Raw genomic sequence first — 14,888 nt, forward strand, 5'->3', positions numbered from 1 at the left:
TTGGAAATCTCAAAGGGACTTACTTCCCAGAGAGTGTATTTTTAGGAAAGTTGCCTCCATCATGTGAAAAGCATCAAATTACTGTGCTGTTATCTAAAGCTTATAAAATATGTATGTTTGTATTGGATGTGTTAAGAAAATGTTGCTCATATTTGTTCATATCTAACCCTTTCAATTTTCATCATGTTCTTCTTGGGTCGTTATTATTTTTCTGTTACTTTTTTGTCCTATGGGATGCAGCTGCCCTTGAACTTAGTGCTGTCTTGATCATTCATGTGCAACAGCCACATTGTCTGTAACATTCTAAAAATGAGACTTCATGATGTTATTTACAAAGTAATTTCACATAAATGTTTGGACTGCGGTTCTTTTAAAATGTGGAGTTGTTTACTATGTGAAAATTGCATAATTATAATTTTTGGACTTTTTGCCTGAAGCCGAAGGGACAGATGCATATGATTAAGTTTCACCCAGCCTGTTATTGTAATGTAGATGTTTTCAGGAATGGGAATTGTTTATTTTTTAAAAAAGAGAAGCACAAGTTTTAAAAAAATGAAAAGGAGAGGACAGTGTTACAAGAAACCCTCAATTTCAGTCTGCGTTATTTTGTTTTTCAATTATATTTTTCAGTGGAACTTCTCCATTGGCTTGTCTGAATGCAATGCTTCACACTAACACTCGTGTAGGGGATGGGACATTCTTCAAAATCCCTGGCAAGGCAGGACTCTATGCGCTCAGAGTAAGTTGGATTTTTACTAACATAGAAAGTTCTGAAAATCGTTAATGTAAACTTTACAAAACATAAACAGATTAGATTGGAAAAGTTTAAATGAGAAAATGATCTGAAAATCCTTTTTAATTGTGTTCAGATGTGTCCTGAACATAAACATTAAAAATTTTCTTACACTAAAACTCTACATATTCCTGACTTTAGGGTTTGTTGTTTTAAAGTCCATTGCTAGATGAAAATGCTATCTTTTAAGATCTATTAAAAGTTATTTGATTTTTAAGCAGTTTCCTCAAGAGGATTGCTGATATTCTGAGATGTGTTGGGTTAGCGCCCAGCATTTAACCAAAGAATATTTGTTGAAGTTGTTAATGAAGGGCTTCTGTGGTACATATTACAATCCAAGGTTTTGTTAGGAATTGAAATGATAGAGTTATGATTCAAAGAATCTTGCTGTGATAGATTAATAGAATTCTTTTTTGAGACCCTTAATCATATGCTGTTACATGATAACTGGTGTGTGAAAGAGTAAAGTGAGACAAGGACACGAAAAAGGGTAACATGTTTTATGGAGCAGATTTTCTTCCCAATTTTAATTTAAAATTGTAAATTCTGCAACTCATAGTAATGTGTATAGGAATGGAGCAATCACCATGAAATAGATGGTGCTTTTCTTGAAAACTAAAAATATGGTCTCCTTTGTTACCCACTAATGGATTTCAGAGACAGCTTTTTCTTTGTTTGCCAAGAATAACTGATGAGATGCTAGTATGTTTAGTGCTTTTGAAAAAAAAGCTATCTAGAATCTAAATAGTCACAATGTTGTGAGCAGCGGTGTTGTGGGATTAGAATCTAGGAAAGGGGGACTAGCAAAAGAACATGAAAGGATAGTGGCATTTTATGGGATAGCCAAGGCGTTCAGCAACATAGCCGAAATTTCTACAGAAGTTCTGCAGACACGTGAAATGAGCAGCATTTCTAGAGGAGTATGCATTCTGAGTTGGCAGAACAGCAACTTCTGATTTCTCAGATGGTCAGAAAGTACATTTTAATTCTTTCCCAAGCCCTGTGTTACATTAACAAGCTAAATAGTTTTTGGAAAGCAGTGAGATTTCTTTTTTGCTGTATACAGAAGGAAGACTCTACGTGCCCAACGGATGGAACATTGGATTTAGGTTGTGAATCTGAGTTGGATGGCACTGAAATGGCTGAAACAAACAGTAGTGCTGGAGAAGAAAATGGAGGTAGCTATTTTAATTTTATGAGATCTGTTATATTCTGTGGCAGTCACATATGACTGTTGCACTTGTCATATTACAAAGCTGAATGGAATGATGTGTTAGTATTAAAAATTGTATAAAAAAGATGTATAGAAAATTGATTCAGTCCTTGACAAATTTTATTAATGAATTTAAAAGTAATGAGATACTAAACAGTGATTTTGGGTTTGTCTCTTCAGCTTCATTAGTTTTTTATTTTTAATATCACATTGTCAGATATTCTGGCTGGAACCTGGAGGGAAAGAGACTGTGTTATGATATTCACTATTCCAGTAAAAGGCTGGTTTTGCCTAAGATAGCTGTAGTAAAGGCAGTAAATTCAAAATTACACATATTTTTAAACCAGTGAAACCAGTCTGCATTAACGAGAGTCAGTAGAACTTGATACAATAGAATTTGCTCTCCACAGCTGCCATTTCCTGTTAGGGAATTAGATATAAGTTATAATTCTGAGAGAACTGCAGGTCCCACCTTGAGAGAGGTAAACTTTCTGATCAGTTGTAAGGATTGCCCCCCTTGCCGCCGCTGCAAATCCCTGTTGTTCCTGCTGCACTGAGACCTTTAACAGTTCCATCCAAAAGAGAGGGGACTGAATCTGCCAGTGGGAATGGCCAGGGCCATGCCAGGAGATTTGCCGTCCCTGGCGCACTTGCCCCAGCAGAAGGGTGAATGTGCCAGCAGATAGCCATTGTGGCTCTCCCCAGTAGTGAGATGTGGTGCTGAATCCTGCACCAGCATCCCTGTGACCCCTGCCAGCATGGGGGGGGGGGGTGTCACAAGATCAGAACTGGGGGGTTGAATCCTGCTGTCAAATCTGGGTTCTTTTCAATCCACACACTCCAAATTGCTGAGTTCTCAAAGACTTTATTGTGAACTAGAAGGGCCCAGCCATGCGTTGCTGTGGCTTATTGTGGTGAAATGGGAAAGGAACAATAGCAGCAAATCAATTGCAGAGGCCAGCAGTATGTGCTCATGCAAACACGCAGCCTGATACTGTGCAATCTCATTGATGTGTGTGCCCGCATTCCCTTGGGGGAATGGAAAAGCACCCTCCCAATAACAATTCTAGGCTGGCTGGTCATGATCCTTCTTACCTGGGAGTAAGTTTGGTTGGTGGCAATGGGTGTCGCTTCTTAGGAAACCCTCTGAGGGGCGCAACGCAGCCATTCAAAGTATGTCACGGTTCCTGTACCGAGCTTACTCCTGAGTAATGCATGCCTGGTTTTCTTAACTGTAACCGCAGTATTCAGGGAATCTAGGTGCCTTGGCCCCTCCCTCCCCGGCCCTTGGGCATGTCAGCCTCTCACCTCCTCTTCCCTCCCTCTCACTTCTCTTCCCTCTTGCATGCCACCCTCCCCCTCCTTCCCTTCCCTTTTCCTCTGCTAGGGTGGGTGGGTCATATCAAGATGCTGGGCCCCCTGCCTCCCCTCCCTTGCATGCCACCCCTCACTGTCTCCCCTCTCTCACTTCTCTTCCCTTGCATGCTTCCCTCTCCATTCCTTTCCTTTCCTCTCCCTCCCTCTTTTCCCTTGCATGCCACCCCTCCCTCCCTCTCCCTCACTTCCCTCTCCCTCGTGTGTATGTGTGTGTATGTGTTTCACTTCCACTTGAGTTACTGCCTATGTACTGTTTCCACTGCTCATAATTAGCCTTCTGAGCGAACATTCTAAGCTGCACGAACATTCTAAGGGTGACAGTTACACACAGGAAAAAGGTGTTTTACCTGGGCCAGGTGTGAAATTTCAGGTATGTGAACATCTAAAAACACTCTCACCTGGCTGACTATAGTGGCTGGGAATTTTCAGAGGAATTGGCCCAGCAGTTACTGAGTTATACTATCATCAACATATATAGATAGATAGAAAATATCAAAGGTTTCTCTTACATTGATCTCTTGGCAATGCACTGTTCCAGCCCGGTTTAGTTGTTCAAACCGAGGACCTATGGATGAGAGATGCTCTCCCTTACGTAGCCCATAGCAGAATCTTCTTTGTTTCTCTTTGCCCCATGGGTAACTTCCGGTTCCTGACATGTGCTTCAAAACAATCCTTTGATCTAAACCATTTGGCTTTTTAGTTTGGTTTCTCTGAGGATCAAATGTTTTAACAGGCTTGTGTGACTTCCTATGTCCCTGTAACCTGAACAGTAACCTGAATTATTTCATCACAGGCTGGTTTAGGGGCATGGCCGGTGGAGTAGTTGATGTTAGTTGGCTTCCTCCTGGCCATTGCCTCTTTTGCACTGACAGCCAGGACTTCGGACTTAAGCCACCATTAGAGTATGGTATAAGTCCATCAAGCCCAATGGGGACTTCTTGGTGGCGGGGAGGCTTTTTTGCATTATAAGCCTCCCTACAGTACTGGAAAGCCTCCTTGGGAGCATGTGTTTGGGATATTTTGCTATTTTCTGATCCAGGTGATTGCTAGGAGATTACCTCTGATACTAGATTTCTTGATACTAGACCTTTGTTTCTGATTTCTGATTTCTTGTCATGCACACACAAACACTTTCATACATCTCTATATACATATACACACAGAGGGACATATTGCTGGTGACAGCATTTGTGGAATCTTCAATATAATTCATTGGGGGGATAATAGGAGCTGTAGCTTTAATCAGCAGATTCCCTCAGTGGCTGTTACCAGGCAACCAAGTATTCCAGGCTGGATTTCTGTGAGTAGAATGGCAGAAGAAGAGGGCAGGGCCCTTTCCAGGACTATTTTTTGCCTTTGAATGAAGATGCAATGGGGCCAGGCTAAGGTTGCCAGCTCTAGGTTGGGAAGTTACTGAGATATTACTGAATATATTGTGATAGATTCTGGGGAGGACAGGGTTTGAGATAGTGAGAACTCCCCAGTTAGTATAATGTCATAGAGTCTTTTTCTCCAGGGGGACAGATCTCTGTCATTTGCCGTTCAGTTGTAATTCTGGTAGATCTCCCACCTGAAGGATGACAACCCTAGGCCTGGCAGCAATCTCATGCTGACTTGATACCACCTGAGCATGACTTACCGAGGCTTGACTGCTTGCTCCTGTTCAACAGCAGCCACCCTATGAAAGTCAGTGTGTGATGCCTGAGGAGGATGGGATTTGAGGAGGAGAAGCTCCTCAGAAAGGAGCCTCTATCTTTCAAAGCAGCCATTTCTTCTGTGGGATCACCCAGAATTACAGCTATTCTCCAGATGATAGAGATCAGTTTCCATGAAGAAAATGGCTGCTATGGAAGGTGGACTGTTTGGCATTACACCCATTTTCGGTTGCTTTTCTCCCCAAACCTTACCACAAAGGCTCCACTCCCAAATTTCCAAGAATTTTCCAACCTAGAACCCTATTTGTTGTGATTCCAGATCTCCAGATCCCAATTGAAGGAGAGAAAGAAGCTGGTAAAGGGGAGAGGTTATGGGGGCTTTCAGGAAAGAGAAAGGAAATAGTAGAGGAGGAAGAAATAAGATGCCACCTGCAAGTCCTTGCGGGTGCCCATTTGTGACAGACTAATGACAATCCTTATACAATGTATTGTCAAAGGCTTCCACAGCCGGATTCAACTGGTTCTGGTGGGTTTTCCGGGCTGTGTGGCCGTGGTCTGGTGGATCTTGACATTAAATTCCATATGATACCAGTGGTGGCGAACCTTTGACACTCCAGATGTTATGGACTACAATTCCCATCAGCCCCGGCCAGCATGGCCAATTGGGAATTGTAGTCCATAACATCTGGAGTGCCAAAGGTTCGCCACCATAGACTGTGTAACAGACTTCCCTCTGTGATACACCTCTGAAGATGCCAGCCACAGATGCAGGCGAAACGTTAGGAACAAGATCCACCAGACCACGGCCACACAGCCTGGAAAACCCACCAGAACCAATCCTTATACAGTTCACAGATGTGAAACTTTCTTATTTTCTACATTAAAGTTTTGTTCCTCTTGTGCTTTGGTCACTGGCAAATCTATTTGGAAACTGTAGTGACTTTCAAAACCAGTTTTGTGATATGGCATGATGCCTTGCCATTCAAAAGATAAAAGTAAAAAGTATGATGAAGCAAGGCACAGTGTCCAAAATATTCCCCTGTTATTGGTCCCTGACTGCTGTTTGCCTCTTGAGCAGGAAACTTCCACAATCACTATGCCAAATAGCCATTTGGTAACCTTTTCTTCCATTAATTTATTTCAACATCCTCTACGTAATGCATATCGTGACATTAAATTCCATATGTTAATTATGCATTGTGTGAAGAAGTTCTTTACACAATATTTGATTAATTGAAATTAGATGGCATTAAAATGGATTAAACAAATTTATATAGGAAAGTCTGTTAGTGGTTATTAGCCATGACAGATACAAGGACATGTTCAAATGCTGTTGGAGTTGCCAGCTCTGGATTGGGAAATGCCTGGAGAATTTTGGGGGGGGACCCAGGGAAAGCAAGGTTTGGGTAGGGTGGAAAAGGGACCTCAACAGCGTATAATTCCGTTGGTCCACCTTTCAAAGCAGTCATTTTTGCTAGGGGAATTGATCTTGTTGCCTGGAGATCACTTGTAATAGTGAGAGATCTCCAGGCCTCACTTGGAGGTTGGCAACCCTAAAGGCATCTGGTTAGCTAATTGCTGTGGTGGGCAACAAGGGGGAGTGTTTGATTTACTGTTCTGTAGGCTTTCCATGGGCATCTGGTTAGCTATTGCGGAAAACAGGATGTTGGGCTGAAGGGACTATTGGTCTAACCTATGAGGGCTTGTCTTATGTTCTTAGTTTTGTGTAGGCCCTTGAATAAACAGTGCAAATTCTAGCTTGGGAATTAACCGTATTATGAACCATGTTATATAATTCTACCAGCAACTGCTGATACATACTTTCTCCTGTTAGTATGTGCCCAAGGGACAATGTTAGCACTGTCTTCTTGCCCAGCAGTACTCCATCCTCTGCCTTATAAATTATTGAACTATTAAACATCTTCAGAGTTTCAAGTGTGCTTATAAGTTGCCATCACAAACTAAATGGTGGTTTAAATAAACTCTGCAGTAATTTGCTAATTTGTAAAACTCACTTTTCTTTTTTTCTTCTACCAAGTGTTTTCTTCAGCTTTGGATCATTGAAATGTTAGTATGTAATCCTAAAGATATATCGATATTATGTTCCCCAAAGGGACATTTGAATGTTGTTAATTATAATGTTTAGTAGCAGTGCAAAACAGCTCCATAGTTTATTTAAATTCTTTGTTGGTCCCAGGTGTGTACATCTGTGTTTTAGTTTAACTCTGATGGTTGTTCTCTGTCCTTTTTTAAAAAAAGGTCCACATGTACTGGCTGATAAACATACACACACAAACACTTCCTGTTCTGATTTTCTAAGTTATGTTGAAGATATCAGAGTGTCAGTGGCGTAGCTTCCACAGGGACATCCAGGGACAAACTCCCCGGGTGCCCCCGTGGAAGTCATGTGGGGAGAAAAGGTCCCTTTCTCAGAAAAAAACAAACGCTGAGGCTGGAGTGCCCCTCTCTCCATTTTGCTTCTCGCTTATGTGTGCTTTATGAAAGATGAAAGTTTGGCTTAAGAATTGTTATTTGTAAGGCAACTGAAAACAAAGAGCCTGTATGGTGCAGTGGTTAAGAGTAGTGGAGTCATCTGGAAAACTAGGTTTGATTCCCCATTCCTCCACATGAATGGTGGATGCTAATTTAATAAACCAGGTTTGTTTTCCCACTCCTGCACATGAAGCCTACTCGGCGACCTTGGTCCAGTTGCATTTCTCTCAGAACTCTCTCAGCTACACCTACCTCACAAGATATCTTTTATGGGGAGAGGAAGAAAAGGAGTTTGTAAGCCATTTTGATACTCTTTGGAGTTGAGAAAAGCGGGGTATAAATCCAAATTCTTATTTTCTTCTAAAGCGGAGTCAATATTTTGTGTAGTTGAACAGGTCTTCAAAGATAAGGAAATTCTTCCTACCAACATGTTTGGTTGTGCAGCTAATGGAGCATCATCAATGACTGACCACCACCATGGGTGTGTTGCTTACTTGAAAAAAGCAGTGCTTACTATTCATTGTGTCATTCATCACCAACATCTGCAAAAAACCCAGAGGCGTAGCTGGGCCAAACTGTGCCCAGTGCGCATTCTATATTTTCCCTCCATGGCCCCCCCGCGGTTCCCTCCTTCCCATTCTTACCTTAGTTCCTTTCCTTTTTCTTGAACTTTTTCAGGCTGCAAAAGGCCTGTTCACAGTAAAAATGGCCTGATGGGAACTATACTTCCCAGGAGACCTTGTGAGCCCCAAGGTCTCCTGGGAACTGTAGTTCCTTAGGCTGTTTTTATTGCAAACAGGTCTTTTGCAGCCTGAAAAAGTTCAAGAAAAAGGAAAGGAACTAAGGTAAGTGTGGGAAGGGGGTGGGGACGCCTCGGGGGGTGGGGAAAGGGGGGGCCTGGGTGCGATTTTCTGCACCCCTCAGGCGTGCGCCCAGTGCACGATGCATCCCCTATCCCTTTGTAGCTCCGCCACTGAAAAAGCCTCAGTCATTACATGCACAAGTCATTACATACACACTATCATTATTGTAGTGAATAAAATTAAAGCGCATTCTCTCAATGATCAACTATACTGGGAGCTTCATGTTGAGAATGATGAAGATTGTGAGCATTTGCTACTTTATACTGAAGTTTGTTGCTAGCAAACAGCACCTGTGTGAGATGCTTTTACAACTTTTTTAGCACTGCTGTGGAGTTTTTTGAAGACACAAATGCTTTGCTCAGTGATGAAGTCAAAGAGATCAGGCATGACATTGCTTATTTATCAGAACTGTTTGCAAAGTTCAATGAAACGAATTTGCAGCTGCAAGGAAACGAGGTCAATCTTATTAAGGCCAAATCTGTCATCTCTGTTTATTTCAAAGTTAACTCTATTCAAATGCAATATAGGCAGTTGCAAACTATACCAATTTCTGAGCCTGTCTGAGCTAGAAGAGGAAGGTGGGGTACAAGATGATGATCTGCTGGTTTTTTGCAACAATTTGGATAAGCTACATGAAGATATGAGTGATTTGAGGATCTTTATATGGAAATTCCAGATTGTGGTGATAGATTCATTTTTGGATGCTGAGGAAGGGGGGTAGTGGAAGAAGAGCTAATTGAGCTACGAAATGACATTGAACTGAAGCCAAAGTTTGAAATTGTTCCAGGAGTTTTGGTTACAGAAGGAAATTTCTGATTGCTGTCCTACACTTGGGACAGTGGTTAAAAAGCTCCTTGTTGCATTTCTAGTATATTTGGTGGACCATAGTTAAGGTGACCAGATGGTCACCTTTGTAAACCGGGACGGGAGTAGGCGACTGCGCGCGTGCGCATGCGCATGCAGACGCAGGAGTACACTGCCTTCTGGGGCTTGCCGTTTCCCGCCCTGAAACGGCAAGCCCCAGAAGGCCATGCTCCTGCGGCCGCGTGCGCATGCGTGCGCGCCGCAGGAGCGCACTGCTTTCTGGGGCGCTGCCGTTTCCCGCCCTGTCACAGGGCGGGAAACGGCAAGCCCCAGAAGGCCATGCTCCTGCGGCCGCACACGCAGGAGGCTGCCGCACTGCCTTGCGCCCCAGAAGGCAGTGCAGCAGCCTCCCAAAAATCGGGACAACTGAAATAACCCGCGGGACGCGGGACAAATTGTTTGAAGGCGGGACTGTTCCGCCAAAAGTGGGACGTCTGGTCAGCCTGACCATAGTTTTAGTGTGGTTGTCCGGCTTCTCTGCAAGCAAATAAATGGACTGTAGATTGCTAAATGCGGTGATTTAAGACTCCTGATTAGTGACTTTAAACCAGACGTTGAGAAACTGGTATCACTTCATCAAGACCATCCATCACATTAAAATTTTACTGAACACAAAAGTAGTTACAAAATGTGGTATTAGGATTCTTGCTAAATGACTGTAGACTTTGAAAAGCTGTGTAACTGGATCAAATTTGTCAACTTTGTTGGACAATTTGAAATTTTTTAATTGGATTTTGAATAACTGTGCAATTAATTGCTACTGTTTTGATTTTATTGTTATTATCTTCCTTAGTGGGTCATGCAAACTGCTATTCTGAATAATGATTTTTATAGGATGTGGCAAGCATTGGGGCTGTGTTTATGGAACCAAGGGAGCAGCAGCCTGCAAACATTTGGGAACCACTGGTTTACGGCAACACGCTGGCTTCTTCCACTGTAAAAACATCGTTAATGTAAATAGCACATGAAATAGTATGTACACACATAAGGGAAAATTATTTATATATCAATTCTTTTGTTTCTTGCAGGCATTTAGTATATTATTATTTCTCTTTGTTCAGGCAGCAAATCAACTGGCATGAAATTCTTGTTGCTGCAGTGGTGAATACTACCACATATAGCATACTTTTCTTTCTCAACAAAGAAGACAAGGGGGAGGGTGATCCCAACCTCTTACAGACAACAGGTGTGATCCCAGCCTATCCCCTCTGCATTCACTAAACATGTGAAAAGGTCTGTTGAGGAGCTCTTCCACCTGTTAGACAGTATCATTTCTTTTTCAAGTTTTTCCCCATTTTTTTCTGGCAGCCTCAAAGGAGGTTTTTTAAAAAAATGGGAAAAACTTGAAGAAAAACAGGGAGTGCAACAGTTGTCAAATGATGCTGTCTGTAAGGCAGGGAAAAGTCCAATGTTGCTAAGAAACTATGCTACAACAAAGATCGGATTGTGGAAAAGCCTATAGGTTGAGCTTTATGTTGCTTGGGGACTTTTCTCGTACAAGTGTAAACGTTGGCTATTTTGAAAGTGAAGGATATTCAAAGAATCCATTCTGTCTTGCTTTACCAAGCATCAAAAAAGAATTCATCAGTGAGAACATGTGATTGAAGCTCATCCTTAAGTAATGTATACAAATGTAACTGGGCTACTGCTGTAAACCTATTTTTAAGAATGATACGGTTGCACTATTGGGCTGCATGAAGATGCAAAGAGCTGGAGTGTGCCAAGATAGTCTCATAGTTTTGGGATGACTTCACATTTTCAGTTTGTCTTCTTGCCTAAGAAATTACCCAGTGACTTAAAAAGCAGGGAACCTCTGTGACTGGTCCCAGATAATGGTTTCATGTGTTCAGTTTTACTGATGATAGCTGCTTTTACTGCATAGGAAACATGTGGAGACATTCTTCTGTGTGTTTCAGAGAGTACTGGGTACCCATATCATGCAAGTAGCTTCTAAAAGGTCATGAGAGCTGCTGTTAGTTATCATGTTCAAACCCTTATTTCAGTCATGCCTTGTAGCCAGTGGTGGGATTCTAAAATCCCAACCACTGGTTCGCCCCTCCCCCACCCTCCCCCTGCTGTGCGTCAGCACCCCCGCCACCTACTTACCTGGCTGTTGTGCTGTGACAGGTGCCTCCCCTTTCTGATGTTCGGTGGGGGAGGCGAGGGAAGGTGGCGGTTGCGGGGAGCTGGCTGGCTGGTGATTGTCCCACACGTGTGGCGCAGCCTTCACTTCAGGGGAGGCCTGCTCCAGCTCCAGCAGGCCTCCCCCAAAGCAAAGGCCGTGCTGGGGGCCAATTGCGCCACATGCTCAGCACGGCCTTCACTTCAGGGGAGGCCTGCTCCAGGAGCCCTCCCTCGAAGGAAAGGCCATGCTGTGGGCCAGCTGGCTGCCAATTGTGCCGCGGCCTTCGCTTCAAGGGAGGCCTGTTCCAGCAACCCTCCCCCGAAGTAAAGGTTTCACTGGGGGACAGCTGGCCACCCATTGTGCCAAGTGCAGTGCACGCAGCCACCCTAGTGAGATTCCAGCTGGTTAGCTACCAGTTCAGGAGAACCGGTGCAAACTAGCTGAATCCCACCTCCACTTGTAGCCTGCAGAAGAAATAAGTCATAGCATTTTGTTTGTTCTTTTTATCCTTGCTGTTTGTAATTTAACTCTTGTTGCGTGCGGAGATGTGGAGACTCGTTCCATTAATAAAACAACAACATACTTGTTGGAAAAAAATCGGCCGCAGCCAAATTTATTTAACTGGCTGCTCCTGGCCTCAAAAGAGGCCGAACATGGCCAACACAGCCTTATATAGGCTGCCTAGTCCCCTGTCACGTGGCGATTCCCCCGCCACGTGACAGATTCAGCCGGCCTAGGGGAGGAGGCATTACACTCCTTCCTCCCCCGACGCAACGGCGCCACCGGGCTGAATCCTGGGATGCGATCTGTTCTTGCAGTTGTAGTATGTTCTGAAGGCCAATAAGCCAAATGCATCATGAAGTGGCCTACCACCCAGTGGACTTGTTACTACTTTTGTTTGAAATTATCAATAGGGAGAATATCACTGTAATATCTTAATACTATATCAGCCTACCACCAAATGTCTAAAAAGGAAAAGTCTACCAGTGGGCAAAATTGGCAGACAGCTGGGGAAATCTATACCTTCCCTTCAAAACTTTCCCAAAGCAGAATTGGGAAATATCTCAGGGGAACAAGGAGAAACCCAGAATGTTGGTGGATCCCAATGACAAAATTAAATCTAGAGATCTGGAGAGGGGAGAAGAGAGACAGGGCACAAGGCAAGAGTTCTCTGCAGGAACATCCCTATTGACCCTTTACTGTCTTTAAGGTAGCTTTTTGAAAACACGAGGAAGAGCCTCTTGGTTTAGCCCTGAGTTTCACTTTGCCCTTCTGTAGTTTGGATGTATGCCCCACCTTTCTTTCCTGTAAGGAGACCCCAGCAACTTACAAACTCCTCCCCACAACAGGCACCTTGTGAGGGGGCTGGGAGAGTTCTGAACAAGGTCACCCAGCAGGAATGTAGGAATGGTTAAACAAATTTGTTTCACAAGCTAAGAATCTGCCACTCATGTGGAGGAATAGAGAATCAAATCCAGTTCTCTGGATTATAGTTCACTGCTCTAAACCATGCTGGCTTTTATAGCAGTATATCAATTATGTTCTTTGCTAGGTACAGTGACACCTGCTTCTGAAACTTGGTTCTTTTTCTCATTATTCAAAAATATTTAATTTTACACTGACTGTCATTTTATTTAAGAAATTCATTATTGGGTAGAATTTAGTTTGTGTGTTTTTTGTCTCTAGTTGAGCACTATCACTATCCAGCCAGATCACTCAATCTCTAAGGTTGTTAAATTTTTATAAAATTCTGATTCTATTAAGTTTTAAAATATTTCAAATTTTGCTTTCTATATCAATAGTTTTCCTTTGTACTGTGGTTCAGTTTAGTTGTTAACATGATTGGAGACAGAAGAGTACGTTCTCGAATTATAGCGAAAGACATTTCACAGATGTTAATTTGTATGTATCAAGGCACTCACTGAATTTAGCATGTGTTAGCACACAATTGAAAATGTACATCTTGACAAAACTGAGCCTTGTGTGATATCATTGCCAGAGGCCATGCAGATGACTTTTTCTAGATGGAGGTCTATAATTCTACTAGGAACAGTAAAACATCAGGCCAATTTTAAGCAAATCTCTGGAATTTCCCCTGAGGAAGCAGTAGGCAATGTTGTGATTATTTGACAGTTGATTGTTCTCTCTTATTTTCTTGCTCATGTTCTCCGTACTAATCTTGCAGAAATGCCATCTTCTCTGCAACGTAATTGCTTTCTTACATTGCAGGTCAGCCCAGAGAATCCTCCCTGTTCTGCCAGTTCTGTGACATCTTAAGTGAAATTATGTTAATGATTGCAGACTGAATTTTCTGTATTCTCAGTGCTTTATTTCTGTCTTCCTAGTTTGCACAAAGCAAGCACCCGAAGAAGTGTCTTCCATTCGGGACTCAAACCTTATGAATGCACCAATGCAAAGCAAGCTAGTGTCTTCCTTTCAGCAGCACACCAAAAAGGCACTTAAACAGGTAAGCTAATATTGGTTTTGCAGTTATATGGATTTCTTATGTTGGCATATTGTACTTAGGCATGAATAGGAAGATCCTAAGGGCATATAATTGAAGCAAGTGTCAACTGTCTATCTTGATGACATTTTACTCCTACCTGAGCTGTTAAATTCTTGTTCTCTAGCATTAAGAATGCTGCCAAGTTTTGCAGCCCCACTTTTCTGACTCCAAAATTCCAATTCCGATTTTGTTCTTTTTTATGCAAATAAAAAAATTAATCCATTTTTGGTTTTTCGTTTCTTTTTTCTTGTTGAATTTACACATTAACATGACTAATTAAAAATAGGCAGAATGAAAGCTTTGCAGTGGCAACATGCAGGCAACCAAGAAATGAAACTTAGCTTGGTTTCACCTACCAATTCCCAGCTGGGGTAAACCATCTCACTCTGCTTTGGAGATATTCCCATGGTGTAGGACAGTGGTGGTGAACTTTTGGCACTCCAGATGTTACAGACTACAATTCCCATCAGCCCTACAGACTACAATTGCAATCAGGGCTGATGGGAATTGTAGTCCATAACATCTGGAGTGCCAAAGGTTCACCATCACTGGCGTAGGATGCTGCCTCACAAGCAGGCCTTTGATGCAACGTGGTATCTGCGTGAACCCTGACCACTTCACCAGACTTGGGCACAGAGCTTTTCACATTCTGCAGTGCTGAGACTAGCCAGCCACCACTACTGTGCCATTCTGCCTCTGCTTGGGAGCCAGAGAGCTAATTTTCCTTGCCTCTTCCCTCTCTCAAGTCTGGTTTAAAAAAAGGCCGTGTATGCCCTGTAGCAATTCTCAAACTCTTGAAAGATTTCTTCATTTCATAGGAGTTTGGGCATTAATTTTTGGTTGCCTATCCTGGGGGAGGGTATAAAAGGAGGATTAGCTGCTCTAGCTCCTGAGAGGCGGTGCAGGAGGGTGGGGATGTGAAGCAAATATAGCTGTTATGGTTGCACAGATGATGCGTAGGTGGGTGGGATGTTGCTGTCACCCCCAAATTCACTGCTT

At 42.8% G+C, this 14,888-nt stretch overlaps 1 protein-coding gene across 4 annotated transcripts in view; it reads left to right on the forward strand.

The window, feature by feature from the left end:
* Window positions 1-14,888, forward strand: part of ASXL3 (ASXL transcriptional regulator 3) — a 124,640-nt gene that overhangs the window by 60,407 nt on the left and 49,345 nt on the right. For all 4 annotated transcript variants that reach the window (XM_048507519.1, XM_048507517.1, XM_048507518.1 and 1 more), the window contains 3 exons: window positions 631-739; window positions 1,860-1,971; window positions 13,729-13,850. In XM_048507519.1, coding sequence (XP_048363476.1) covers window positions 631-739; window positions 1,860-1,971; window positions 13,729-13,850 — 343 coding nt within the window. The remainder of the gene's footprint in view (window positions 1-630; window positions 740-1,859; window positions 1,972-13,728; window positions 13,851-14,888) is intronic.

This window comes from Sphaerodactylus townsendi, linkage group LG09 (assembly GCF_021028975.2).
Source record: "Sphaerodactylus townsendi isolate TG3544 linkage group LG09, MPM_Stown_v2.3, whole genome shotgun sequence".
NCBI lineage: Eukaryota > Metazoa > Chordata > Lepidosauria > Squamata > Sphaerodactylidae > Sphaerodactylus > Sphaerodactylus townsendi.